Genomic DNA, 27,422 nt, shown 5'->3' with positions numbered 1-27,422 from the left:
AATGGTGCAAAGTAAGTAGATTGGTATTGCTTTACTGTTGTTTCCTTTTGAACATTCACAGTAAACAGAAATAAATACAATAGAACCAATGATACACCACACATGACACAGATGGACAAACAACAAATGTGTAAAAGACAATCAACTGTCCAAATACAAAAAGAAAAGAAAAAAAAACAACAAATATCAACACAAGTTGTCGAGTCCTTAAAAGAGAGTTCATAGGTTGTAGAATCAATTCAGTGTTTGGGTGTTTGAAATTATCTCCTCTGGTTTAAGAGCCTGATGGTTGATGGGTATAACAGTTCCAAGTCCTGAGCTAAAGTAAAAAAAAAACAGAATTTCGAATATCATGCTGCAGAGAAAGCACAGTGACGACAGTCACAAAATGTGCAAAGGTTACAATGAGGTAAATTGGGAGATCAAAAGTTCATCTTTTAGGAATAAAGGGTTTGTTCAAGTATGTCCTTATAGAATCTTAAAACTTTGACCTACTCAAATTGATATCATGTTGTGAAAGGTCCAGTTAATCCTCAAGACCAAGGGTTCCAAACCGGGGTCCACGGACCCCATGCTTAACGGTATTGGTCCATGGCATTAAAAAAAAAGCTCTGTATATCCATGACTGTGTTGCCACCCAGAGCCCCAATCTGCTAATTAAATTTGCTGATGACAGTACATTGATTGGTCTAATCTCAAATATTAACAAGGCAGCCTACAGAGAAGTCACCACCCAGACACAGTGGTGTGAAGAAAACAACCTCTCACTCAATGTCACAAAAACAAAGGAGCTGGTTGTAGACTACAGGAGGAATGGAGACAGGTTAACCTCTATTGACATCAGAGGATATGAGGTTAAGAGGGTGAATATCTTTAAGTTCCTCGGCATAGACATCACATGATCTGTACATATTGGCTGTGTGGTGAGAAAAGTACAACAGCGCCTCTTTCACCTCAGATGGTCGAAGAAGTTTGGTATGGGCCCCAAAATCCTAAGAACCTTCTATAAGGGCACAATCGGGAGCATCCTGACTGGCTGCATCACTGCCTGGTATGGGAACTGTACCTCCCTTAATCACAGGACTCTGCAGAGAGTGGTGTGGTCAGCCCAGCGCATCTGTAAATGTGAACTTCCCACTATTCAGGACAATTACAAAGACAGGTATGTAAAAAGGGCCTAAAGGATCATTGGAGACCCAAGTCACCTCAACCACAAACTGTTCCAGCTGCTACCATCTGGGAAACGGTACCATAACATAAAAGCCAGGATCAACAGGCCAGTTTCTTCCACCAGGTCATCAGACTGATCAATTCATGCTGATACAATTGTATTTCTAGGTTATATTTACTGATGTACATACTATTTAATACAAATTACTATAAATTGCATATTGCACATTTAGCCAGTGACGTAACGTAAAGATTTTTACTGCTCATGTATATGAAGGATGTAAGTAATAAATTAAAGCCCATTCAATTCAATTCAATTCTAGACTATGGTAACCTACAGGATGACAGTGTTTGTGGTTTATACAAAGTTAATGTACGTAATTTAAAGACACGGAGCAATAGTTAGATTCCCTCTCGTTGGAAATGGTAATTTTCTCACACTTGTAAATCAAGTACTTTATTTGCTATTCAACAGACATGCCTGAATGATGATCAAGATGTGATGTAAACATGGTTGGATTGCTTTATTCTCTGAGGAGTTTGAATTGGAAGTAGGTTCTCCGGACTCTCTTTAAATTCAGTCATCAGTCACTCCCTGACTCCCTGAAATGGAATCATTGCTGCTTCCTCCACTGTCCCTCAGCTCTCCTCTTCCTGCTCCTCTACAGCTTGCTCCCTGATGCAGATAAAGGATGAACATGTAAAACTGGAAAAGCGGAAACAACAGTGGTCAGGTCTCTGGCACCGAGTCTGACTGTGACTCAGAAGGGAAGGGGGAAAGAGGTGTGTTGTGTTGACAGAGGATTCATTAGTTAGGGGAACAGAAAGGAGGTTCTGTGGACAAGAATGGGATTTCCGAATGGTATGATGCCTCCCAGATGCAAGACATCTTGGATCGCATCCTCAGTATTTTTAAGAGGGATGGTGAATAGCCAGAGGCTGTAGTACATGTCATACCAATGTATCAATGGTACCAACAACACAGGTAGGAAGAGTGACAAGGTTCTGCAAACTGAATTCAGGGAGTTATGTGCTAAGTTAAGAGACAGGACCTCCAGGTTTTAATCTCAGGATTTCAATAGACAATAGACAGTAGGTGCAGGAGTTGGCCATTCGGCCATTCTAGCCAGCACCGCCATTCACTGTGATCATGGCTGATCATACACAATCAAATTTCTACCCATATCACATTCTAATGAGGCCAGAAATAGGAAGATCAGTTTAACATGTGGTTAGGCTGCTAGTGTAGGATGGAGGGCATCAGATTTTTGGATCATTGGGCTCTCTTCCAGGGAAGATGGGACCTGTACAGAAGAGACTGTTTGCACCTGAATTGCAGGGGGTCTAATATCATAGTGGGAAGGTTTGCTAGTGCTGCACAGGGATTTTAACTAGAGTTGCAGGGGGATGGCAACCTGAGTGTCAGAACAGATAGTGGAGAAGTTGTTAAGACCTCAGACAAAGTCAAGAATCTAAAGATTGGGCATGGTGTGACTAATATTCTGAGCTGCATATATTTCAATGCAAGAAGTATTGTAGGAAAGGCACATGAGCTCAGGGTATGGATCAATACATGGAATTATGATATTGTAGACATTAGTAAGACTTGGTTGCAGGAGGGGCAGGACTGGCAGCTCAATATTCCAGCGTTCCATTGTTTTAGACATGACAGAGGAGGAGGGATTAAAGGGGAAGGGGTGACAATACCAGTCAGACTGTTGCCAGAAACATAGATTGTTACAACAGGTAATTTTAACTTTCTGCATATTGACTAGGACTCCCACACTGCAACAGTGAGGCTTTATGGGTAGAACTGAGGAATAAGAAATATATAACCATGTTAATGAGGTTATATTATAGACCACCCAGAGTCCACAGGATTTAGAGGAACTAATTGGTAGAGAGATCGAAGACTGTTGCCAGAACATAGATTGTTACAATAGGTAATTTTAACTTTCCGCATATTGACTAGGACTCCCACACTGTAAGTGGACTTGGTGGCATAGCGTTTGTCAAATGTGTTCAGGAAAGTTTGCATATAAGTCCCAACAAGAGAGTGTGTGATACTTGTCTGTTATTAGGGAATGAGACAGGAGTGGTATAGACTTTGCATAGAGGAACATTTTGCATCTAGTGATCATAATACCGGTAGTTTCAAAGTAAATTTGGAAAAACAAAAGGTCTGGTCCGTGAGTTGAGATTCTAAATTGGAGAAAGGTCAGTTTTGATGCTCTCAGAAAGGATTGGGACAGGCTATTTTCTGGCAGAGGTATACTCGGTAAGTGGGAGGCCTTCAAAAGTGAAATTTTGAGAGCACAAAACCTTGCATGTGCCAGTCAGAGTAAAACATAAGGATAACAAGTTTAGATAATGTTGATTTTCAAGAGATATTGAGGCCCTGGTTAAGAAATAAAAGGAGGTGCACAGCACACAATTGAGTTACTTACAGAGTATAAGAAATGCAAGAGAACACTTAGGAAAGAAATCAGGAGGGCTAAAAGAAGGCATGAGGTTTCCCTAGCAGATAAGATGAATTAGAATCAGAATCAGGTTTATTATCACCGGCATATGACGTGAAATTTGTTAACTTAGCAGCAACAGTTCAATGCAATACATAATCTAGCAGAGGGGAAAAAATAAATAAACAAGTAAATCAATTACATATATTGAACAGATTTTTAAAAAGTTCAAAAACAGAAATACTGTATATCAAAAAAAAATGAGGTAGTATCCAAAGCTTCAATGTACATTTAGGAATCAGATGGCAAAGGGAAAGAAGCTGTTCCTGAATCGCTGAATTGTGCCTTCAGGCTTCTGTACCTCCTACCTGATGGTAATAGTGAGAAAAGGCATGCCCTGGGTGCTGGAGGTCCTTAATAATGGACACTGCTTTTCTGAGACACCCCGCTCCCTGAAGATGTCCGGGATACTTTGTAGGCTAGTACCCAAGATGGAGCTGACTAGATTTACAACCTTCTGCAGCTTCTTTCAGTCTTATGCAGTAGCCCTTCCATACCAGACAGTGATGCAGGCTGTCAGAATGCTCTCCATGATACAACTATAGAAGATTTTGAGTGTATTTGTTGACATGCCAAATCTCTTCAAACTCCTAATAAAGTATAGCTGTTGTCTTTCCATCTTTATAACTACATGGATATGTGGGACAAGGTTAGATCCTCAGAGATCTTGACACTCAGGAGCTTGTTTACTCTCTCCACTTCTGATCCCTCTATGAGGATTGATATGTGTTCCTTTGTCTTACCCTTCCTTATGTCTACAATCAGCTCTTTTGTCTTACTGACATTGAGTGCCAGGTTGTTGCTGTGGCACCACTCCACTAGTTGGCATATCTCACTCCTGTACGCCCTCTCGTCACCACCTGAGATTCTACCAACAGATGAAGGAGAATTTGAAGGCATTTTGCAAATATGTTTACAACAAAAGGATTGGAAGGGTCAAAATTGGTCCTCTGGAAGATCAAAATTGCAATCTATGCATAGAGCCAAAAGAAATGGGGGAGATCTTAAATGGATATTCTGCATCTGTATTTACTCAGGAGGGGGATACAGAGTCTATAGATATGAGAGAATGCAGCAGCAAAATTATGGACCCTATACAGATGCCAGAGGAGGAGGTATTTGCTGTCTTGAAGCAAATAGGAATGGATAAATTCCCAAGGTGGCACAACAAGGTGCTCCCTCAGACACTACGGGAGGCATGTGCAATAATTTCAGGGGCCCTAGCAGAGGTTTTAAATCTTCATTAGCCACAGCTGAGGTACCAGAGGATTGGAGGATAGCCAATGTTGTTCCACTATTTAAGAAAGGCTCTAAAAATAAACCAGGAAATTATAGGCCGGTGAGCCAGATATCAGTTGTGGGAAAGTTGTTGGAAGGTATACTAAGGGACCAGATATATGAGTATTTGGACAGGCAGGGACTGATTAAGGATAGTCAACATGGGTTTGTGTGCCGTACATCATTTCTAACCAGTTTTATAGAATTTTTTGAGGAAGTTACCAGGAAAGTCAAGGCAGTGGATATTGTCTACAAAGACATTAGCACGGAATTTGACAAGATAACACATGGGAGGTTGGTCAAGAAGGTTCAGTCACTCAGCATTTAAGATGAGGTAGTAAATTGGATTAGACATTGGCTTTGTGGGAGAATCCAGACAGTAGTAGTAGATGGTTACTTCTCTGACTGGAGGTCTGTGGTTAGTGGAGTGCTGCCAGGATCAGTACTGGCTCCATTGCTGTTTGCTATTTACAAACGTTTGTATATCAATAATTTGGTTGAAAACATGGTGATCTGAATTGGCAAATTTACAGATGACAACAAGATTGGGAGTGTAGTGGGCAGGGAGGGAAACTATCTTGACTTGTAGTGAGATCTTGACCAGCTGAGAAAATGGGCTGAAAAATGACAGATGGAATTTAATGCAGACAAGTGTGAGGGGTTGCACTTTGGTAGGACTAACCAGGTCCTACACAGTGAGCACAAGGATATTGACGAGTGTGGTAGAAGAAAGGGATCTGGGAATACATAATTCATAGAGAGTGGTGTCACAGGCTACATCCACACTAGACCGGATAATTTTGAAAACGCCGGTTTTGCATAAAAATGATAGGCGTCCACACTATGAGGTTTTGAAATATATCTCTATCCACATTGAAACAGAGATTTCAGCAAATCTCCTCCTACTGGGCATGCGCAGGACACATCTACCGAAAATAAGTGACATGCTTGGTGTCGAATCTCGCTGTAAAAGTGCGCGCTTGTGTAGTTACAGACTAGAAAAGCTTAAAACGATGGACAGCTGTTGGCTCTTGTGCAGGAGAACTTAAAAATAAAAAAAAAACAAATACTGGAGCGTATGGAGACAACCGGCAGGGAGTTCACGGACAGATTGACCCGGCTGACGACGAACATTGAAAAACTGACTAACTCTGTTGCATTAATAAAGCACCTTGTTAAATGTATAAAACATGTCTGCATCAGTGTTATCTTGTATTTCCATACAATGTTACATTAGGCTGTTACACATCTATTGTCAGAGAAGTACTTGCATAAATAGGTAAACCACCTTCATACGAGCAAGGACAGAAAACAGGGCAAAGTGAGTATACTTATTTATTCAGTAAGTTATGAGTCAAATTATTTAGTGAGTACATTTCTAACTCTTCTGGCTTCAGTCTCGTTGCCGTCTGTTCTGAAATTGTTAGGTTGTGTTCAAGAAAACAATGAAATAGCGCGCTGCCATCTGATAGTGTTTACAGATTTCGCCGGTTACTCCATCCACACTGATCTGCCCGAGCAGTGTTTTCAAAAATACCCACCCTGGAAAGCGTTTCTGAAAAGCTCCGGTTTCGGGGGACGAAAACGCCGTTGTAATGTGGATGGATGGAGGGTAAAAACGAAGAGAAAAAGCTTCGGTTACGGATTTATCCGGTGTAGTGTGAACATAGCCACAGATAGATAGGGTCATAAAGAAAGCTCTTGGCACATTGGCTTTCATGAATCAAAGTACTAAGTATAGTTGATGAGGTGTTATGCTGAAGTAGTTTAAGATGTTAATGAGGTATAATTTGGAGTATTGTGTGCAGTTTTGCTCACCTATCTACAGGAAAGTTGTAAAAAAGATTTAAACATTACAAGGATGTTGCTAGGACTGGAGGATCTGAACTCTAAGGAAAGATTAAATAGGTTAGAACTTTATTCTCTAGAATGTAGAAGATTGAGGGGAGATTTGATAAAGGTATACAAAATTTTGAGGAGTATAGATAGGGTAAATGCAAGCAGACGTTTTTCCACTAAAGTTGGGTGGGACTACAACTAGAGGTCATGGGTTAAGGGTGAAAGGTTAAAAGTTTAAGGGGAACATGAGGGGAAACTTCTTCACTTTGAGGGTCATGAGAATGTGGAACAAGCTGCCAGTGCAAGTGGTGCATGCAAACTTGATTTCAACGTTTGAGAAGTTTGGATATATGGAGCATAGGGGTACAGATAGGGGTACAGGTGATGGGACTAGGCAGCTTATCTGGTTCTTTACAGAATAAATGGGCTGAAGGGCCTGTTACTTTGCTGAGTTTTTCATTGACTATATCTGTCATCTACTTTGTACTTTGTGGCAAGTGCACTGGAGGAAATCTAAAACTCCAGTTAGCAACGTGGTTCTTATACTAGTAAATCAAGGAATTGTGGTGTAAGAAATCCAAAATAAAAGAGAAAAAGTGTTAATATCTCAGGTCATCTCTGAGAATAGAGCAGCCATTACTTCTCCTAAGGAAGTGTGCTGCAAATTGAGAAATGTCACTAATGACTCAAGTGTCATCCCGAAATAAATTGGAGGCATAACAATTCATAGCAACTGTGACTTTCAGTGCAGATCTGCCCCTTCTCTGCAGCTGCAGGTATGATTGCAAGGGAAGGATTTTTTAAGCCATGAATCTGTAAAATTCTCTACCCCAGAGAGCTGTGAATCTGGAGTCATTAAGCATATTTATGTCTTACAAAAATAGATTTTTGATGTTTAAGGGAATCAGAAGTAAAGTGAAGTTGAGGTCAAGTATGAAAACAGTTCTGATCTTAAGGACTAGCAAAGCAGCTGTGAGAATTTTTTTATTGTTATGTCCACTCCTTTAAAGTGTTTCAAATTCTAATGACATCCAAAATGCAAGTCTGGATTACAAACTGTGGGATGAGAATGCTGAGAAGAAAATAATTAAAGAGATTGTCAAATCACTTTTAATTACCATGTGGTGAAAATATCATTCAAAATACCATGTATATTTACCATGTTATACCTACAACATTGCAAACTTGTGGCATGCCATTACTTCCAGGTTGATATCACAAAGGGAATTTCATACATTCATAAGTGAAAGAATCTCATTAAATTTCCGGTAATTGCTTCAAAGAACTTGCCGCACTTGCTAAAATTAATACATAAGAATTTTGACATTCAATATTATGAACCATATTGTATTATCCATTGCCAGAAATTCTTCATCATGAATAGTAACCAAAAATGTATTTATAATCAAACAATCTACAAGCATCTGTATCTTTAATATTTTAAGTAAATTGATTAATAACAAAAGATTGAAAGTAAATTAGACTTTTCTAAAGTGAACATCCAACAGCATGGCAATGATAATCTCAATTAACTTTAAGTTCTATAATTAGAAAAGTCATATGCTCTTGACATTGTACACCAACAATGAAAAGAACAGTTACTGCTAATAAAAATGTTTTCCATATTTTGCAGATTTCTTTAGTGTTACATTACATAACTGCATTCATATTATGCTGTCCCTAGATTTCCACAATACCATAATTCCTTATATAACCATCCGCATAAAAAGTGAGTAAAATTCTTCACAAGTATAGGGTTCAGGCATTAGCATCCTCGAACTGTAGAATTGTTCACTCTCAAATCTTTTGCACCTCAATAACCCATTTAAAGTTGTTGCACAGAGATATGTGGTGGATTGAGCTTCACTGCCTCTTCATCTTTTGAACTAATGTATTCTTGATCACCGTTTAATGAAACTATATACCACATGGAGTTTCCACATTAGATAAGCAATGTGACTCTCTCATCAAGCAAGTAGCTGTGGCTGTTAGTAATCTTTCAGATTCAGAGTTTGAGACTAGCAGTCTTCTTGATTTAAATAAACCCTTTTAACTATAAAAAATTAACATGACAGTATTACCAAAAATCATTTTAAATTTTTATTTTGCTAAATATTCTAGCTGCTGTGAAAAAGTAAAACATGCTTCGAAAATATAAAACATTAACTGGTCACTGAGGGGATCCAATTTACAGCCTGTGGAGACAACTCACATGGCTCACTGACACTGGCATTATCAGGTTTGTGGAGGGCACTCACCACAGCTAAATGCCATAAGGCAACAGAGATTTTCTACTGATGCAAATAAAGATATTTATTCCTCAACCACAGTTTAATACTGTCCCTGTTTACAGCTTATATGTATCGATGGACACAGTCCATGCTCAGAAACAGAGAAACACACATCTCACTTAACAAAAGAAAGCCATTACTAATCTTAACAGACTAAGGCACTATTATACACACACGGAAATTTAAACAAACTATCAGTTTTATTAATTCAACAAATGCTATAATATTAGTACAATGTTATGAATTAACTCAGTTCCACTCCTATAGAAAAAGTAATGACTGCTATTGCATTAGAAAATTGAATTTGACTGGGAGCCCTCAAACCTCAACAGTGATTGAAAGTCACACTCCAGCTTTCTTTAAATAGTGCGCTTCACTAGTTTAGTCAGGTTCTTTTGAGGAAGATGGGAAAAGGACTGCCATGCACTTCATCCACTGTTCAAACATGTCTCTTTATAAATTAATTTTATGTGTTACATGAGGTCAACCATCTGCCTTGTCTGGGAAGATAATTTGTGGAAATAATACTGGAATGTTAGAAAAAGAGAATGAAAAAAGAAATAAAATTAGATAAATAGTTAAATATTTTCTACAGGTTTCTGAACATTCTTCTCTAAAACCTACCGTATTTCTATATTAGATGGCCAATGAAACACTGTATTTCTTTACACCCATTGTAGTGTAAATCTTATAACTACACACATAATGGTGCAGCAAAGATATCATGTTCCACAAATGTCAGTGAGTGCATTTTTGCAAATCATAAAGCCGAGATCTAGCCGAGATCGAGTGCCGAGATCTATTCTTTCATGCTGCATCTACACAAGAACACAAGTTTATATAATCAATCACCTTATGTTTACCATTTATGAAAAATGAACATGGGAGAGACTGTGGCTATTGATTATCTCAAAACTCTAACTAGATAATTCTGTTCTTACATTTTACAACTAATTGCTGTGGGCAAATTATCAAAACACGCTGATGATGATTAACAGTAGCTCTGAAGATTTAGTGGGTAAATCCATTATTCACCTCAACATAGACCATTTGAAGTCCAAGTTCAATTCCTAGATTGGGTATGAACCAATTCTATTGGGCAGCAGGTGCTGTTTCTGCCACTATCCTCAGTGCTACTGGATTAACAAAGAGAAAACTAAAACAGTCATCTGTTCTTGATCACTGATCTGCAATCTATAGTGAAGAAGATACTTGAGTATAAACAACATTTGCTCATCTCTGATATTCAGTGAATAGCCTCCCCATAGTCTCTCATCTCTATGAAGCCAAGTAGGAGATACTTTTGGTATGGCGTAATTCTTCAGGAGAGCAGTGGTGCAGGAAATGGAATAAAAAAGGCCGCTGATTTATAGACAGGGTACAAAATTTCCCTCCAAAATTGAGTTTTTCTTCAGGTTTATTAACGTATAGGGGGAAAAGTACCTTGGAGGCTTGAAATAACAAGGATTTATACATAATTTACAGCACAGAAACAAATAACTTGGCCAAACTGGTCCATCTAATCATTTATACTCTATTTGAGCTTCTTCTAACTATATTTCAAGCTCACATTATCAGCCACTCATACTCACTACCTGTACTCCACTCCTCCAAAATTATCTTAACCAAATCAGGAAGACTAGCCTCAATAACTCAGATGGTTGAGGTGATGAATGATGAAGCAAGATATTTAATAATGAAATCAATGTTAGTGAGTCAGAAGAAACCCATCCATGGGAATATTTTGACAACTGACAAGAGCCTAACTTTGCTATGTGTCAAAGTTATCAATGTTTATCAACACTTGTGAAAAGTTTTTAAGCATTTTTAATTATTTCATTATTCTCCATGGTGTGAGTCCATGGAGCTTTCTAATCCTTCATCAAGTCCATTACAATGTGTGGAATCCCAGAAGATTGGACTGTGCTGTAGGATCAACTTCATGTGAAATGGAATTGATTCAAGTGTCAGAGTGAATAAAAGGTACATACCAGAGTAAATGACAGCTGTCCACACCTTACTATGAATCTGCATAAAACTGAGATGTACTTGTGGATAATGTCTACATTCTGATGATAGTTAAATAACTCAGGTTTTAAGGGAAAATAAATTAATTAATTCAATTTCTGGGGAATTAATCTGTTATTTATTCAATACTTTGGACATAATACTGTGGGACTTGAGGAGACAAAGAGGATACCCTCTATCCACCGGATATCAGGATACCTAGAGGCTTTCAAAGCAATAGCCCTGGAGTTATACACCAGCACTGCAGCCCCCAAGGATTGGATATATTTCTGACCGTCAATACCCATCAACCAGAACTCATTCTTATCATTCATATCCTCTAGCACACCATCTCACACATCACTGATGGACATCTTGCACCCTTATCTCAAAGTCTGCATACTCTGCCAGTTATTCAACCATAATTGCAATTTCATCAAAGCACATTGTATGACTTCCAGCTAGCAATCTTCATTTCCACTAGATGAGGTGATGTATTACCTGAAACACAGCAACGAACTGGAGAGGTTAGTTGTATCTATGTGTTCTAACTCCTCTAGAGGTCGCAACTCTGGTCGTCATTAAAAATCCTTTTCTGAAGCCGCATTCAGGGCTGTGGGCTAGAACCACTGGAAATGTGTCCTTAAACATAACAAGATATAGGAGCAGAACTATGCCACAAATGAGCCTGCGCCGCCATGGCACCATGGCTGACTTACCATCCCTCTCAACCCCATTCTACAGTCCTCTCTCTGTAACCTTCGATGCCCTTATTAATCAAGAACCTATCAACCTCTGCTCAAAATGACTTGGCCTCCACGGGCATCTGTAGCAATGAGTCCACAAATTCACCACTCTGTTGTTAAAGAAATCCCTCCTCATCTCTGTTCTAAAGGGACATCCTTCTATTCTGAGGCTGTTTCCTCTGGTCCAAGGCTCTTTCACCATAGGAAACATCCTCTCCATACAATATACACACTGTGTATCAGTAGTTAATCAGCTACTGACAACTACCTCTTCCTCAATTGCACATTTCCCTGCAGATTTGCCAGTTACTGAATGCGTAAGCTTGTAAAATTTATTTCTATAAACCACTTCCCAAAACACAACTTTATCCAACATATCCAAGAGTACAATCCAAGCACTAAATCAACAGTGCTGATGGCAGCTATCATTCAGTTTCACACTTACATCACCTTAGATTCTAGCATAGTGTATAATCTTGTGGAAATGAGTGTCAGGATTATACATGATTAGCAAGATAAACATAGATGCCAGTTTCTGGAGGGGAAGGCTACACTTACATGTTGGTACAAGTTCCTCATATTTTTATTTCAATTGAGCAAGCCACAGGAATAGGTTGACGGCATACACAATTAGATTCTTGGAGCAGTGGGGATCCTGCTGGAAAGCCTGTTTGAGTATTTCATTTACACACAGTTAGACCCCCAATCACAATATAGCATATGATGCCTGATGTTGCAGCACAGGTCAAATGCAGCTGCAAAAGCTTGCAAGCTTAGACTGCTTCTATAATGATGTATGATTACAGAGGCAAGATGACATAACCCTCAGTAAATTAGCCCAAAGGGAATGATTGTGGCTTCCTGAAATATGAACCTAATGCTCCTTCCTTGAAGTTGAAAATGGCACACTACACCGGGGAAGTATACAATCCGTGTGCTGATTTCTGCTAATGGAGGATAAAATGTTGACACAGATAGCTTTCTTTAATGGAAAAAAAACATAACTAACCTCAGCTACCCAGTTGTGAATTCCAAACATTTTTCTTTGCAGTCTGGTCTGAGTCAGACCATCTTGGTTGTCTTAACCATGTTGACAAATGGCAAATTGGTCCTTGCCTTACTCAAAGGTTACAGTTGCAGCTGTAGCACGTGGTATATAACAGTATAGTTGCCATTATGGAAGCCCAGGCATCTCACAGATCATTCCTCACTGAGGTTTAAGCAGAACACCATGGGCAAATATGCTGAGAGATTTTTGCCAGTTTACATTCTCCATCTTCTAGCATCTTGGCCTGTTTTGCATGTTGTCTGATCTCCAACATTCTTAATTTCAAGAATTCCTGCTAATGCACTAATGACTGCCAGCATCTGTTTGGCAGAAACCTCATGTTACAAAAAAAAAGCCTTTTTGTACCTGCCACTCGACCTAAAACAGCAATCTGCTAATTGCTATAGCAGAAAGCACCAAGCAGTTATGGCAAGTTCAAAATAGGTTAGCCTTTCTGATAATGATAGTAAAAGGCTTTTCTTGCTGGTTACACATTGTTCAAACATTTAGCATCAAGCATGAGAGCATTAACTTTCAAAATCATTCATTATAATGTGCCTAATCCTCATACTTCCACCAGATGTACAATAGATGCCCAACATTACAAATTTCATGTTCTCCAATACAATAACCCAAGTAAGATGAGAAGAAAAATATGTCATCAGTTACATCCTGCAAAAAACAAAATACAAGTGCAATGCTTACTTAATAAAAATAAAAATAACATAATACAAACTGTTGGCACAAGAGACTGCAGATGCTGGAATCTGGAACAACACAAAAGGCACTGGAGGAGCTCATCAGGTTAGGTGGCATCTATGGAGGGAAATGGTCAATCAACATTTTAAGTCAAGATTCTTCAAATGGACTGGAAGAAAAGAGAGGTAGCTAGTATAAAGGGGGATGGAGTGGAGCAAGAACCAGATAAGCGAATCCAGGTGAGGGGAAGTGACAGGCAAACGAGGGCAGATATAATTCCAGAAAGTAGGAAGTGGTAGTTAGAAGTGAAAAAGGGCTGAAGGTGATGAAATTTAATAAGAGAGGATAGTGAAGCATGGAACAAAGAGAAGGAAGGAAGAAAGAGGGGAACCGGTGGGAGGAGTGGGTGGATGATGGGCAGATGGAGAGGGAGGGGGAGGGGCAAGATACAGTGTGACAGAGATTAGTTGCATCAGGAGGAGAGAGAAAAATAAGAAAAAGTGATAAAGGGACAAAGGGGGAACTGTTACTGGAAGTTTAGGATTTGATTATCATGCTGCCAGATTGGACGGCCCAGCAGAATGAGCTATTGTTTCTCTAGTGATCATTTGGTCATGACCTGGTTGTGATGGAGACCGTGGACAGGCATTTCAATTTGGGAATATGAAGTGCACTTGAAATGGCTGGCCACTGGGAGATACTGGCTGTGATGGTGGATGGATTTGGAGATGCTCGACAAAGTGGCCAATGTCCCTATGTCTTTCTCCTCCCCTATCCTTCTCTCTCTAACTGCCCATCACCAACCCACTTCTCCCACCAATTCTCCTCCCCAGCTCTCTCCTTTTCTTCAAAGCTCCACCTTTCTCTGCTATTATATTACATCATCTTCAACTCTTTGTCACTTCCATATATTGCCTCCCAAGCTTCATCTATCTATCACCCACTCACCTGGATTCACTTATCTCCTGCTAGTTCCTTTTCCACCCGTTCTCTCCATCTCTTTATACTCACTATCTCTCTTTCTTTAGTCCCAATGAAGGGTCTCAACTCAAAACATTGACTGTCTGAGTTGCTCCAGTGCCTAAAATGAATTGTTGAATTCCTGCAATTTAATGGCAATGAAGCAAATTGATTCATAAACATACTAAATATAATTTTAAACTTAAATAAATAACACATAGTTTGAATTATCCAATTCTGCTTATCATTCTTAACCTGAATGAATATAAGAGTGGATCGATTCCCATTCAGACTGTTCATCTCCTTTAAACTTCACCTTAGCCACTTTGCTGCAAAGCTTGCTCAAGATCAGCAACCTGATGAAATAAGGAACTACTCTGTATTCCTGTGAGCTCATGTACAAACATGATCTCATGCAATCTAATTGCTACTATATTGCAAAACAGTTGCTAACTGTCAATGAGAGATAGATGATAATTATGGTTAAAAGAGGTAATTTTTGCTAAGCGTGAATAAACACTCAAAATGATGGTAAAAAATGGTTTTATTTATATGATTTCCATCAAAGAATAGCAAAACAAGACAAAAAAAACTATAGCTATTACAAAATGCTAAGTTCCACCAGTTAGTTGACAATATGCACGTACGCACCATGGCAGAATGAAGAGGGTTTGTTTATCTCTAAATGATTACAGTATGAAGCTAGGGTCCATCACCTCATAAGGAAACTTGTTTGACAATGCATATTAGATGCCTCACTGTGATATAACAGAAGATACTTACACCGAATGACATTATAGAAAACTGAAGATAGTAAAGAGATAACCCAGAGAAATAATTAATTTATCATCCTCAACCAGACTTGTTACCTTGTGCCCTTATCCACCCGTTCTTATCTCTTATAGATGAGAAAGCTAAACAAGCTGATCCCTCATACCTGACAGGCATCCATAAACTTTTGTAGACTTATAGTATTAGGCAGAGCATTCTGAAACTGATCCTCCAGAAGGTACTGATAGGATTATAACGTTACAAATTACTGGATGTGTGTTTGAAGAGTCATTATGTGCAAGACTGTGGGTGCAATACCAGATGGAACAAGAGATTAGCTGTTATTTTTATAAGGATGGACTTAATGGGCTCTATGGTCTCCTGTATTATATATTTTCTATAATTTTATATTCAATAGATTAAAAATTTAACAATAAAAATTCTTCAGAAAGTTCAAATTTGATCAGATAGAGTAAGACTGCTAAATGATTAAAATGAAATAAAATAGCAAACACTTACCTACATTCAACTTTTTCATCAATCTTGACATAAAGCTAGAGACTAAATGGGCTTAATGGTTAGTCCAGGAATGGAACTAATAATAGATGCACTAGCATTGGATTGCCAAGTCCACTCATATTTTAGCATTTGACCAATCAAGTACAGGTCCAAGGTATCCAGAGACCCAAATGTCTGATAGCTAACACTTTTCTGTCAAACTACCAGCTATAGACAACACAGCATACAGACATGGGTTTCTATATCCAGTGACCTATATTCAACTTCCAGGACCATTGGAACGTAGTCGTTAGTGCAACACAATTACAGCTCGGGGCATTCCAGAGTTCGGAGTTCAATTCCAGCACAGATCTGTAAGGACCTTCTGTATGATCTGTCTCGTGGTTCCACTTGGGTTCCCAGGTGCTCCGGTTTCCTCCCACAGTCCAAAAATGTACCGGGTAGGTTAATGGGACATTGTAAATTGCCCTGTGATTAGGTTAAGGTTAATCGGGGTTGTGGGCTTGCTGGGCCAGCGTGACTCGAAGGGCTAGAAAGACCTACTCTGTGCTGTAATGCTAAATAAACAAACTCTGATCTCTAGTGCTGTTCATGTGCAGCTTACATATTCTTTAATGTGACAACATAGATTGAAGTGTTTCCACCATCAATATTCTTCTTTTACATAAAAACACCATACTCAGTGCAAATGGAATGTCTGGCAATTGACTTAACTCATCGTCTGTACTTACTGTTACTTTTTTCTGTTCCTTTCTTCTTTCCTGAAGCAACTTCTGATACTCTTCCTCCATAAGTGCCCACCTTCTTTTAGCTATTGCAAGCTCAGACTTAAGACTGGTGATGAGGTTTGTAGCACTGTTGTGCTTGAACTCTGTCAGATCTAGAGTTGGCCTTAAAGAAATAGATAACACTGAAAAGATAACTTCCAATAATGATTTATGAAATCAAAGACTTTTCAGATAGTTATTGCAGATTCTAGCCAAATAGCCTAAATGCCTTTACAGACTCCTGATAGTATTTTGCATATACTTTACACATTATAGACACAGTATAGACAAAAGAGACATACAGTTAAATAAAAAATATAAAATAATAGGCAACATTAGCAGAATAAAAATTATATTTGCTAATAGTATGAACCACTGAAAATCAGAAAATAAATCTGATATGTAGTGAAAAGAGTTTGCCAGTTCACTGTTCACTTTGGCACCATCACAGAAAGCCTATTGATCCACCAAAAGCTTTGGTTAACAGAATTCCAAAATAACCAAAATAAAACAAAAGAATGTTGTGCTTCTTGTAAATTAATATTCCATAATTATTGGGAAAATATAGAGTAAGATTACCTAGCAAACTGGATCAATTGTGTCTTTTATCTTGCAAATTAATGCTAAGTGCTAAATCTAAGTGCTTAAAATTAATCACATTTTGTTGAAAAGTGTAAAGGTTTCCCCAATATCAAATCTTGTTATGATATATATTAGAGCAACTGCAACCTTAGAAATACACTTCCATTATGATGTACTTAAGCGAGATTTGATTAAATGGTTTTGTCATTGTCTTTTGAACTGTGTACATTACACAACGGATCTTGTTTAAAGATGCAGTGCATAAAGTCAATTGTGTCATAATATTCTTCCTTATACTTAAAAGAACTCTACTTCACAAGAAAAAGTGTTCAGTATTTATTTTCCATTTCCCAGTGAGAACAGTGCATAACCATCATTTTGATGGCGATGACAGATTAATAAAAGTTATTATAACGTGAACTGGTGTGTGTATGGCAGCAGTCAACGCAAACGGACATAGCTGTAAACAGGTGACACACATTATGGAGGAGTTGCATTTCTAGAAAACAATCAATATTGTGACTTTCTGTAACACTAATCCACTTTTCCCACTGACTCCCATGTTATAAGTCAAATGATGTCCTTCCTATAGGATATTTTCTCTCATATTAAGCCATCTTAATGATGCCAGGTTAACCCACCACCATTATATAATAGTTCAAGTCAAATTTAGACTCATGGAATGGACAAGGCTAATGGAAAAGGAACAAATTTTTATTTTTAGTTATTCAATATTATAGGGCAATAAGAATGGGATGTAATGTCACTGCACTGTTTGGGTTGGCAGTCACAGCCATTACTCTCCTCTGCCCAGCCCACTCCAATCCAAGTACTTGAAAACAGATGTCTCAGAGTGCAGCACCACTGTGTTCTTCATCTTGAGGCATTTCCTCTGAAATGCAAGGCTCATAGATTAGGAAAGAACTTAAGAAGTGGGATATCAGCAAGAGGAATGGAATCTGTGAGATGGAACAAGTTCAATCGTAGGTTAAAGTGTAGTGACCAAGTGGAATAAAGACCAAGTGATTATTTTAAGGAGCTGGCCATGGCCAATGCAGCTCAATACAATGCAGTGCATCAGAGAAAAAGCCTCGTAGATAAAGAGTACTGAATTTCTCAGTAACTCTAACGTTCAGTTTATCAAACTTAGACTGCAGTACTTCCTTAACTGCAAAAAATGTTACAGCTTCAAGATTGCTTTCTATTGAGTCTGGCTTTCTTCAGTATGACAGACAGAATCTTAGGTAAGTTCCACACTAAACAATGTTGCACCAACAATGAGAGAGAGAACAGTTAGCCAAATTATACAATCTTTCAAGTGAAAACAATCAACATTACACAATCCTGACGAAGGGTCTCAACCCGAAACATCGACAGTGCTTCTCCTTATAGATGCTGCCTGGCCTGCTGTGTTCCACCAGCATTTTGTGTGTGTTGTTTTAACATTACACACACCATATTCATTTCAGGGACTTTCCAATAAATTCAGAAATTCCAATTTGTATTTAACTTTTTGTTTGTTCACCTTTCCAAGAACTATCAAACTTTGTCAAAAATCTTTGTATTCTCTCTGGCTACAGGTGAAGTCCCAGAGGACTGTCAATGATTTGGATGATGGAATTGATGCCTTTGTTGCAAAATTTGCAGACGATATGAAGATAGGTGGAGGAGAAGGTAGTTTTGAGGAAGTAGAGAGGACTTAGACAGATTAGGAGAATGGGCAAAGAAATGGCAGATGGAATAAAGTGCTGTGAATTGTATGGTCATACACTTTGGTAGAAGAAATGAAAGGGTTGACTATTTCCTAAATGAAGAGAAAATATAAAAAACTGAGATGCAAAGGGACTTGGGAGTCAATGTACAGGATTTCCTAAAGGTTAATTATCAGATTAAGCCTGTCGTGAGGAAGGTAAATGCGATGTTGGCATTCATTTCAAGAGGCCAGAACAGAAAAGCAAGGATGTAATGTTGAGACTTTATAAAGCACTGGTGAGGCTTCACTTGGCATATTGTGAACAGTTTTGGGCTCCTTATCTTAGAAAGGATGTGCTGAAACTGGAGAGGGTTCAAAAGAGGTTCATGAAAATGAGTCCAGGATTGAATGGCTTGTCATATGAAGAGCTTTGGGCCTGTACTCACTAGAATTCAGAAGTATGAAGGGTGACCTTATTGAAAATTATTGGATGGTGAAAGGCCTTGATAGCATGGCTGTGGAGAGGATATTTCCTATTGTAGGGCAGTCTAACAGCTTCAGAATAGAAAGGCATCCTTTTAGAATGGAGTTGAGGAGGAATTTCTTTTGCCAGAGAGTGGTGAATCTGTGGAATTCTTAGCCACATACAGCTGTGGAGGCCAAATCTTTATGTATAGTTAAGGCAGAGGTTGATAGTTTCTTGATTGGTTGGGGCATGAAGGGATATGGGGAGAAGGCAGAAGATTGGGGCTGAGAAATAATTCAATCAGCTATGATAAAATGGTTGAGCAGACTTGATGGGGCAAATGGCCTAAGTCTGCCCCTATACCTTATGATTTTATAGACTGGAAAGAAACCAATGTTGTCCTTTTATTGGAGTGCAAAAGGGATAATCCAGTAAGGAACTTCACATCATAGAACATAGAACATTACAGCACAGAAACAGGCCCTTCAGCCCTTCTTGGCTGTGCCAAACCATTTTTCTGCCTAGTCCCACTGACCTGCACCTGGCCCATATCCCTCCATACACCTCTCATCCATGTACGTGTCCAAGTTTTTCTTAAATGTTAAAAGTGAGCCCACATTTACCACTTCATCTGGCAGCTCATTCAACACTTCCACCACTCTCTGTGTGAAGAAGCCCCCCCCCCATGTTCCTTTTGAACTTTTCCCCCCTTCACCCCTAACCCATGTCCTCTGGTTTTTTTCTCCCCTAGCCTCAGTGGAAAAAGCCTGCTTGCATTCACTCTATCTATACCCATCATAATTTTATGTACCTCTATCAAGTCTCCTCTCATTCTTCTATGCTCCAGGGGATAAAGTCCTAACCTATTCAACCTTTCTCTGTAACTCAATTTCTCAAGTCCCAACAACATTCTTGTAAACTTTCTTTGCACTCTTTCAACCTTATTAATATCCTTCCTGTAATTTGGTGACCAAAACTGCACACAATACTCCAAAGTTGGCCTCACCAATGCCTTATACAACCTCACCATAACATTCCAACTTTTATACTCAATACTTTGATTTATAACGGCCAATGTACCAAAAGCTCCCTTTACTACTATCAGTGAGGAAAGCTATTGGACAGGATCCTCAGGAATAATATTTACTCACAATTGGAACAGAATGGGTTCGCTTGGAGTAATCAGTTTTGGTTTGCAATCAGGTTATACCTCACAAACTTGACTGAGGTTTTTGAAGAGTTGAAGAAGATAAGGACAGGGCAGTGTGCATGGACTTCAGTGAGCATTTGACAACGTCACTCAAGGTAGATCGATCCAGAAGATTAAGATGCATGGGATCCAAAAGGATTCCAAATTAGCTTGACCAGTGGATATCAGTAGAAAGTTGTTATTTTAATTGGAGGTTTATAATTGCTGGTGTTCTACAGGGATTAATATTGGGACCTCAATATTGATCCCTGTGGATTCTGGAAGGTTGTATTGTAAATACAATACAACCATTGGGATTCATTTGAATAGTACAGAATATTGAGGACTGAAAGGTCAGATTAAGAATGCAAAAGTGAATTTAAATGATTGTCAATGAGATATAAGGGTCACGCTTGTAGATTGAATTGAGGATTCTTGAAAGCAGTCATTCTATCTGCTTTTGATTCCTGCAGTGTAATAGAGAACAAATCAAGAGCAGTGAATAAAATATATTAAACTAAAATAACTGTAAAAAATCTGAAAAGGGAACTGCACCTCTTGAAAGTGGCTTTGAAAGCAGAAAATGTATTGATGGTAATAGTGACCATTGTCTGTTCCAGTGACAGACATTTTCTAGATATTTTGCTCTATATAAAAGGTTGTAGTTACAAGAATTTTAAAAGCTACATTCTTTTATGAATGGTATCAAACAGTTTTGAGTGAATATTCATAGGAGATGTCAATATTAAAAGAGCTCACAAATTAGTTAACATATTGTTATCATTTAAAATAGTTCTTTTGTGACTACTTCATTGATAACATAAGGATTTATGTTTGGACAGAGACATAATGAAACATAAAATAGTATAACAGTGATATAAGAATTAATGTAATAAGATAATTTTCCAAACTTACTTCATATCTTCAATGCTTTTTTTGTATTTTTCAATATCTTTTAATAATGTAGATCTTAAGATTTGTTTCAGAGGAATATTTTTCTGTAGTGTCTCAATTTGCCCGAGGCTGGAGTTAAGCAGATTGAAGCTGTCTAGAAACTCTTTCTGCAATAAAGTAACAAAATTATCAGCTATAATATGACTGTATGATAAGATCTTTGTACCCTTCTTTGATGGATCAAGGATTTTAAATTCCAATATTTGAAGTGTTCAAGTACAAGATATAGCTCCATCCAGCTTCTACAAATCTGACACTTGGTCACTCCTGTATTTGTTTGATGACACTGAAACTTTCTTCTAAACTCTCTGCCCATTTATCTCCACTTTCTTCTTAAACAAACTTCTTCTCTTTGATCAAGTTTTTGATCACTTGACCAAATAATCACAATGTAAGATTTGGGATGAAAATTGTTTCATAGCTGTCCCGCAAAAGGTGCTCTAAAAATAGAAATTGATGCTGTTTTTCTCACACCCATAAAAAACCTCAGAATTTAGTCCTATGTTACATGGGGAACAGTGGAGTCAGCAGTGGAAAGAGTGACCAACTGTAAGTTTTTGAGTGATGACATCTCTGAGAATCTGTCCTGGACCCAACACATCAATGCAATCACAAAGAAGGCACACTAGTAGATCGACTTTGTCAGGAATTTGAGGAAATTTGGTATGTCACCAAAGACTTGCAGCTTTCTATAGATGTATGGTGGAGAGCATTTTGACAGGTTGCATCACAGCACAATATACAAGCTCCAATGTACAGGATCGCAAGAGGCTTCTGAGGGTTGTAGATTTATCTAGTTGTGGTGAACTACATATACCTGTCTGGACACGCCCCCCCCCCCCCCCCGCTGACTGCTCCTGTGGCTCCTCCCACTGACCGTGGCTCCTCCCACAGACCCCGGTATAAAGGCGATTGGGGACACCGCCCGGGCCTCAGTCTCCAGGAAGCAGTGTGGTGGTCAATTGCTGCTTGTTCTTTCTTCCAGCCAATAAAAGCCTATATCTCGCCTCACGTCTCCAAGAGTTATTGATGGTGCATCATCTAGCTCCATAGATTTATCTTGCTTCATCATGGGTACAACCTGCCCCACCATCGAGGATATCCTCAAAGGGTGTTGCCTCAAGAAAGGGGCACCTAGCTTAAAGACCCTCAGCATCTGTGACATGCCCTCTTGTTACTATCATTGAGGAGGAGGTACATAATTTTCTAAAGTGGTATGTGCTGGTAATCATTCAAATGTCAATTTGTATCACTAAAAAATTCCATAGGGCACCATTTGGTGTAAGGATGGTTGCACTTTTGATGTCAGTTCCGCAACAGTCAAGCACAGGTTAATGCCATTTCTCATGTAACACTCCTTTTGCCAGAAAATGTGGACCGTAGGTTGAAAGATTAAATCTAGACCAACAACTGAGAACATACTATGCCATCAGAACTTTTGGCATTCAGAAGAGACTTTAAAAGAAGGCCCAGTCTAACTTAAGAGAAAGGTCCTTCAGCACAGTTTGAAGAGCATAAAAGTTCTCCAAGTGACTAGGGTAACAGTTATTATTCAATCAACACCCCAGTCAACAAATCAACTGGATATTAATCTTGCTGTTTATCATAGAAATAATCCAGTGAAAAAAATTGCTTAAATTTTTTTGTGACCTTAGCTGCAGTGATTACTTTATAAAAGTTATTTTTCAGTTGTGATGCATATTGAGATAGATAAAAAAATCTATATAAGTTTTGGTACATCTAAACCTTTGCTCATAAATACTTGCCAAAACCATTCTAATCTTCCACATATCCACCAAAGCAATTACCTAGGCAAACAAAGCCTACAAATGTACAAACTGCATATGTTGAAAAATCTTTTATAATCTAACCTTCAGGAGTAGGATCTCATTTCATTAGCATTGCATCATAACTCCAATGGTCATTTATTTATTATGTATTGATCACTCAATTTATCTTGCTCAATGAAATTAATATGGTATCCTGAACAACATGCAAAACAAAATGGGCTCAGCATTAAGGCATGTTAAGAAATATATAATTGACCAGCTGATTACTTATAATATAAACATAGATTTTTGTTTATTATGTTATATACAAATCAATTAATTTTCAGCATTATTTTTGCATTTATCTTAGAAGGTGAAATTGATAACCTAAAACAGCCTTTCCATACAGAAGAAATTAATGTTTGCGGGATTCAGCAAGCCTATTTCTTACAAGCAAACATTATTCATATAATGATGCCATCTGCTGAGCACTTGGCAAGTGACATTCATATGAAGTCCAGCATACAACCTTACCTGATCATTAATCAACTTATTTTGCAAATCTTTTTTTTCATTCTCCAGATCATCAGACATTGATTGTTGGCTTTCTTTAAGTTCATTTAGCTTCTTGTTCAACATTAAAAATATCTACAAGTAATTGCAAAAAAGCAAACAATTACTTAACTATTATTTTTCATGTTATTTTGTACATACAGCTTATTTCACAAGTCATGAAAATGTCATTTCAAAATATGTTGCCTTCTAGTCAGAATTGCCTACTGTAATTTTTAGAAAATATAATTTTGCTTCACAAAAACAGAGCAGACTTGATGGATTGAATGGCCAAATTCTACTCTAAAATTAAAGGTTTAAACCAAGGTAGAAATAAATTTTTATGCAAAATTCAAAGTAAATGTATTAAAAAACTACTATATGCAAGCCTGAGATTAGGTTTCTTGTGAGCATACACAGTAAATCCAAAAAGCACAATAGAATCAATGAAAGACTGCATTTAACAGGACGAACAAACAACCAATATGCAAAAGACAGCAGACAGTGCAAATACAAAAGAATAAATATATAAACAAACAAATGATAAATAGATATCGAGAACATGCGATGAAGAATCCTTGAAAGTAAGTCTACAGATTGTGGGAACAGTTCAGAGATGGGGCACGTGAAGTTGAATGAAATTATCTCCTCTGGTTCAAAAGCCTGATAGTTGAGGAGTAATAATTGATCCTGAACATTGTGGTGTGAGTCCTGAGGCTTTGGTTCATTTTTCCTGATGGCAGCAATGAGAACAGAGCATGATGGATGTTGCATTCTTGCAACAGTGCTCCGTGTAGATGTGCTCGATGGTGGAGAGGCATTTACCCATGATTGACTGAGTTATGACATTTTATAGAATTTTCTGTTGAAGGGCATTGGTGTTTCCATACCAGAATGTGATGCAACCTGTCAATATGCTCTCCACTACACATCTACAGAAATATGTCAAGTTTTAGATGCCATTCTGAATCTTCGCAAACTTCAAAGGAAATAGAGGCGCTACCATGCTTTCTTCATAATGGCATTTATGTGCTGGGCCCAGGACAGTTTCACTGATAACAGTGAGGAATTTGAAGTTGTCTACCCTCTCCACCTGATCCCCCAATGAGGACTGGCTCATGGATCTCTGGTTTCACCCTCCTGAAGAAAATAATCAACTCTTTGATCTTGCTGACATTGAGTGAAAAGCTGTTGTTTTAGCGTCACTCAATCAGATTTTCAATCTCACTCTGATTTGTCAGTACCTTTGATTCAGCCAATGATAGTGGTAGCCTCACAGTTACAAGAATAAAGTGAGTAGAGCAGGGGTCCAAGCATACAGAATTATGGTGCACCTGTACTGATGGAAATCATGGAGGAGATGTTGCTTCCAATATGAACTAACTGAGGTCTGTAAGTGAGGTAATCAAGGATCGATTTGCACAAGGAGGTATTGAGTCCAAAGTCTGAAAGCTTATTGATTAGTTCTGAGGGGATGATAGAACACAATGGTGAATTGTAGTTGATAAAGAACATTCTGCTTGCACCTTTGCTTTCCAGACATTCCACGGTTGAAAGCAGAGCCAATGAAATGGCATCATTATGCAAATACCTTATTCTTGCTTATGCACTTACAAGAATATATTCCTTAGTCCTCTATTGCAAGCATTGCTAGGCCAAACACCAAAGCTCAACTTAACTTAAAATTTGAACAACACACACAAAATGCTAGAGGAACTCATCAGGCCAAGCAGCATTGAGGAAAAGAGTACAGGTGACATTTTGGGTCAAAACCCTTCGGCAGGAGTGGAACTCTTACCTAATCAGCTACAGAAGCAACAGAGGGGCTGTTTATAACAATTTAAGATGTTCATAAGTATTTGACTGGGTGTTTGTTTTCACATACCATTCATTGATTGCCAATGACATTTGGCAGCCCTGCTTTATGTATGACTGTAAGATCAAATCCAGCCACTGCCCATTAATTTGTCCTATCTATCTCTGACCATTGATTACACCTATCAAGACTTCTATCAGTCTCATATTAAACAAGGGCACTCTGTCCTCCGTTGCCCATTCTCCAAAGTTGGCCATCATTTCAATCCAACTTCCTGTGATGCCTTTCAACTTTCTTCAAAATGAACATTCAGAAGTCACATTTACCATAGATAATTTTCCAATGTGTACTTGTCTATTACTTCTTATTTTGATATTCATCCATCAGGATTTCAGTGTTGCTGACAATATTCACATTTATTGACCATCTAAAATTTTCCCTGAGAAAATATTAGTCTTTGAGAAGCTACTCCCATAGCACTATTGGAGAGGAAATTCTAGGCTTTTAGACCTTGCTACAATGAAAAAATGATAACATGTCCAAATCAGAATAATGTGCAACTTGAAAGGGAATCTACAAATGAGTCTTAAATCCTGGACCTTTCTGGTGCTGAGAATGACAGCTATGAGAGGTTCTGTTAGATAGGCCTGGGTAATTACAGTAAACTCTATGTTTGGTAAACACTGCAGCCACCAAATGCCAGTGGTTAAGAGAATTAATATTTAAAGTGGTTAATGGCTTTGTTGCCAAGTTTACAGATGATATGAAGATTGGTGGAGGAGCAGGTAGTGTTGAGGAAACAGGTAGACTGCAGAAGGACTTAGACAGATTAGGAGAATGGGCCAGAAAGTGGCAAGTGAAATACAATGTTGGAAAATGCATGGTCATACACTTTGGCAGTAGAAATAAAAGTGCATACTACTTTTTAAATGGTGAAAAAATCCAAAAATCTGAGATGCAAAGAGACTTGGGAGTCCTTGTGCAGAACACCCTAAAGATTAACTTGCAGGTTGAGTTGGTGGTGAGGGAGGAAAATGCAATGTTAGCATTCATTTCAAGAGGTCTAGAATACAAGAGCAGGAATGTGATGCTGAGACTTTATAAGGCACTGGTGGAGGCTCACCTTTAGTATTGTGAACAGTTTTGGGCTCCTCATTGAAGAAAAGATGTGTTGGCATTGGAGAGGGTCCAGAGGGGATTCACAAGGACGATTCTAGGAATAAAATGGTTATCATACAAGAAACATTTGATGGCTCTGGGTCGGTACTCACTGGAAATGAGAAGATTGAGGGGAGATCTTGTTGAAACCTATCATATATTGAAAGGCCTAGACAGGGTAGACGTGGAAAGGATGTTTCCCACGGTGGGGAAGTCTAGGACAAGAGAGTATAGCCTCAGGACAGAGGAGGCATCTGTTTATAACAGAGATGTGGAAAAAATTCTTCAGCCAGAAAGTGGTAAATTTGTGGAATTTGTTACCACCGGCAGTTGTGGAAGCCAGATCGTTGGGTTCATTTAAGGCAGAGATTGATAGGTTCTTGATTAGACATGGCATAAAAGGTTATAGGGAGAGGCTGGGGAATGGGGTTGAGGAGGGCAAAAAGGATCAGTCATGATTGAATGGTGGAGCAGACTCAATGGGCTAAATGGCCTAGTTCTGCTCCTATGTCTTATGGTCTAATGTAATACTGATCAAGTAGGCTTCTTTGTTATGAACAGTCTCAAGCTCATTCAGGCAAACAGAGAATCATACTCCCTATATGCTTTATGAGGTGCGAGGAGTGAAC

At 38.5% G+C, this 27,422-nt stretch overlaps 1 protein-coding gene across 2 annotated transcripts in view; it reads right to left on the bottom strand.

The window, feature by feature from the left end:
* ccdc178 (coiled-coil domain containing 178) overlaps window positions 1–27,422 on the bottom strand; it is a 309,293-nt gene that overhangs the window by 157,652 nt on the left and 124,219 nt on the right. For both annotated transcript variants that reach the window (XM_073043130.1, XM_073043139.1), the window contains exons 16-18: window positions 23,802–23,915; window positions 21,460–21,605; window positions 16,579–16,738 (exon numbers count right to left, since the gene is read on the bottom strand). In XM_073043130.1, coding sequence (XP_072899231.1) covers window positions 16,579–16,738; window positions 21,460–21,605; window positions 23,802–23,915 — 420 coding nt within the window. The remainder of the gene's footprint in view (window positions 1–16,578; window positions 16,739–21,459; window positions 21,606–23,801; window positions 23,916–27,422) is intronic.

This window comes from Hemitrygon akajei, chromosome 1 (genome assembly GCF_048418815.1).
Source record: "Hemitrygon akajei chromosome 1, sHemAka1.3, whole genome shotgun sequence".
NCBI classification, from domain to species: domain Eukaryota; kingdom Metazoa; phylum Chordata; class Chondrichthyes; order Myliobatiformes; family Dasyatidae; genus Hemitrygon; species Hemitrygon akajei.
Note: the sequence above shows the minus strand (reverse complement) of the source record. Positions and strands in the feature narration are given on the sequence as shown.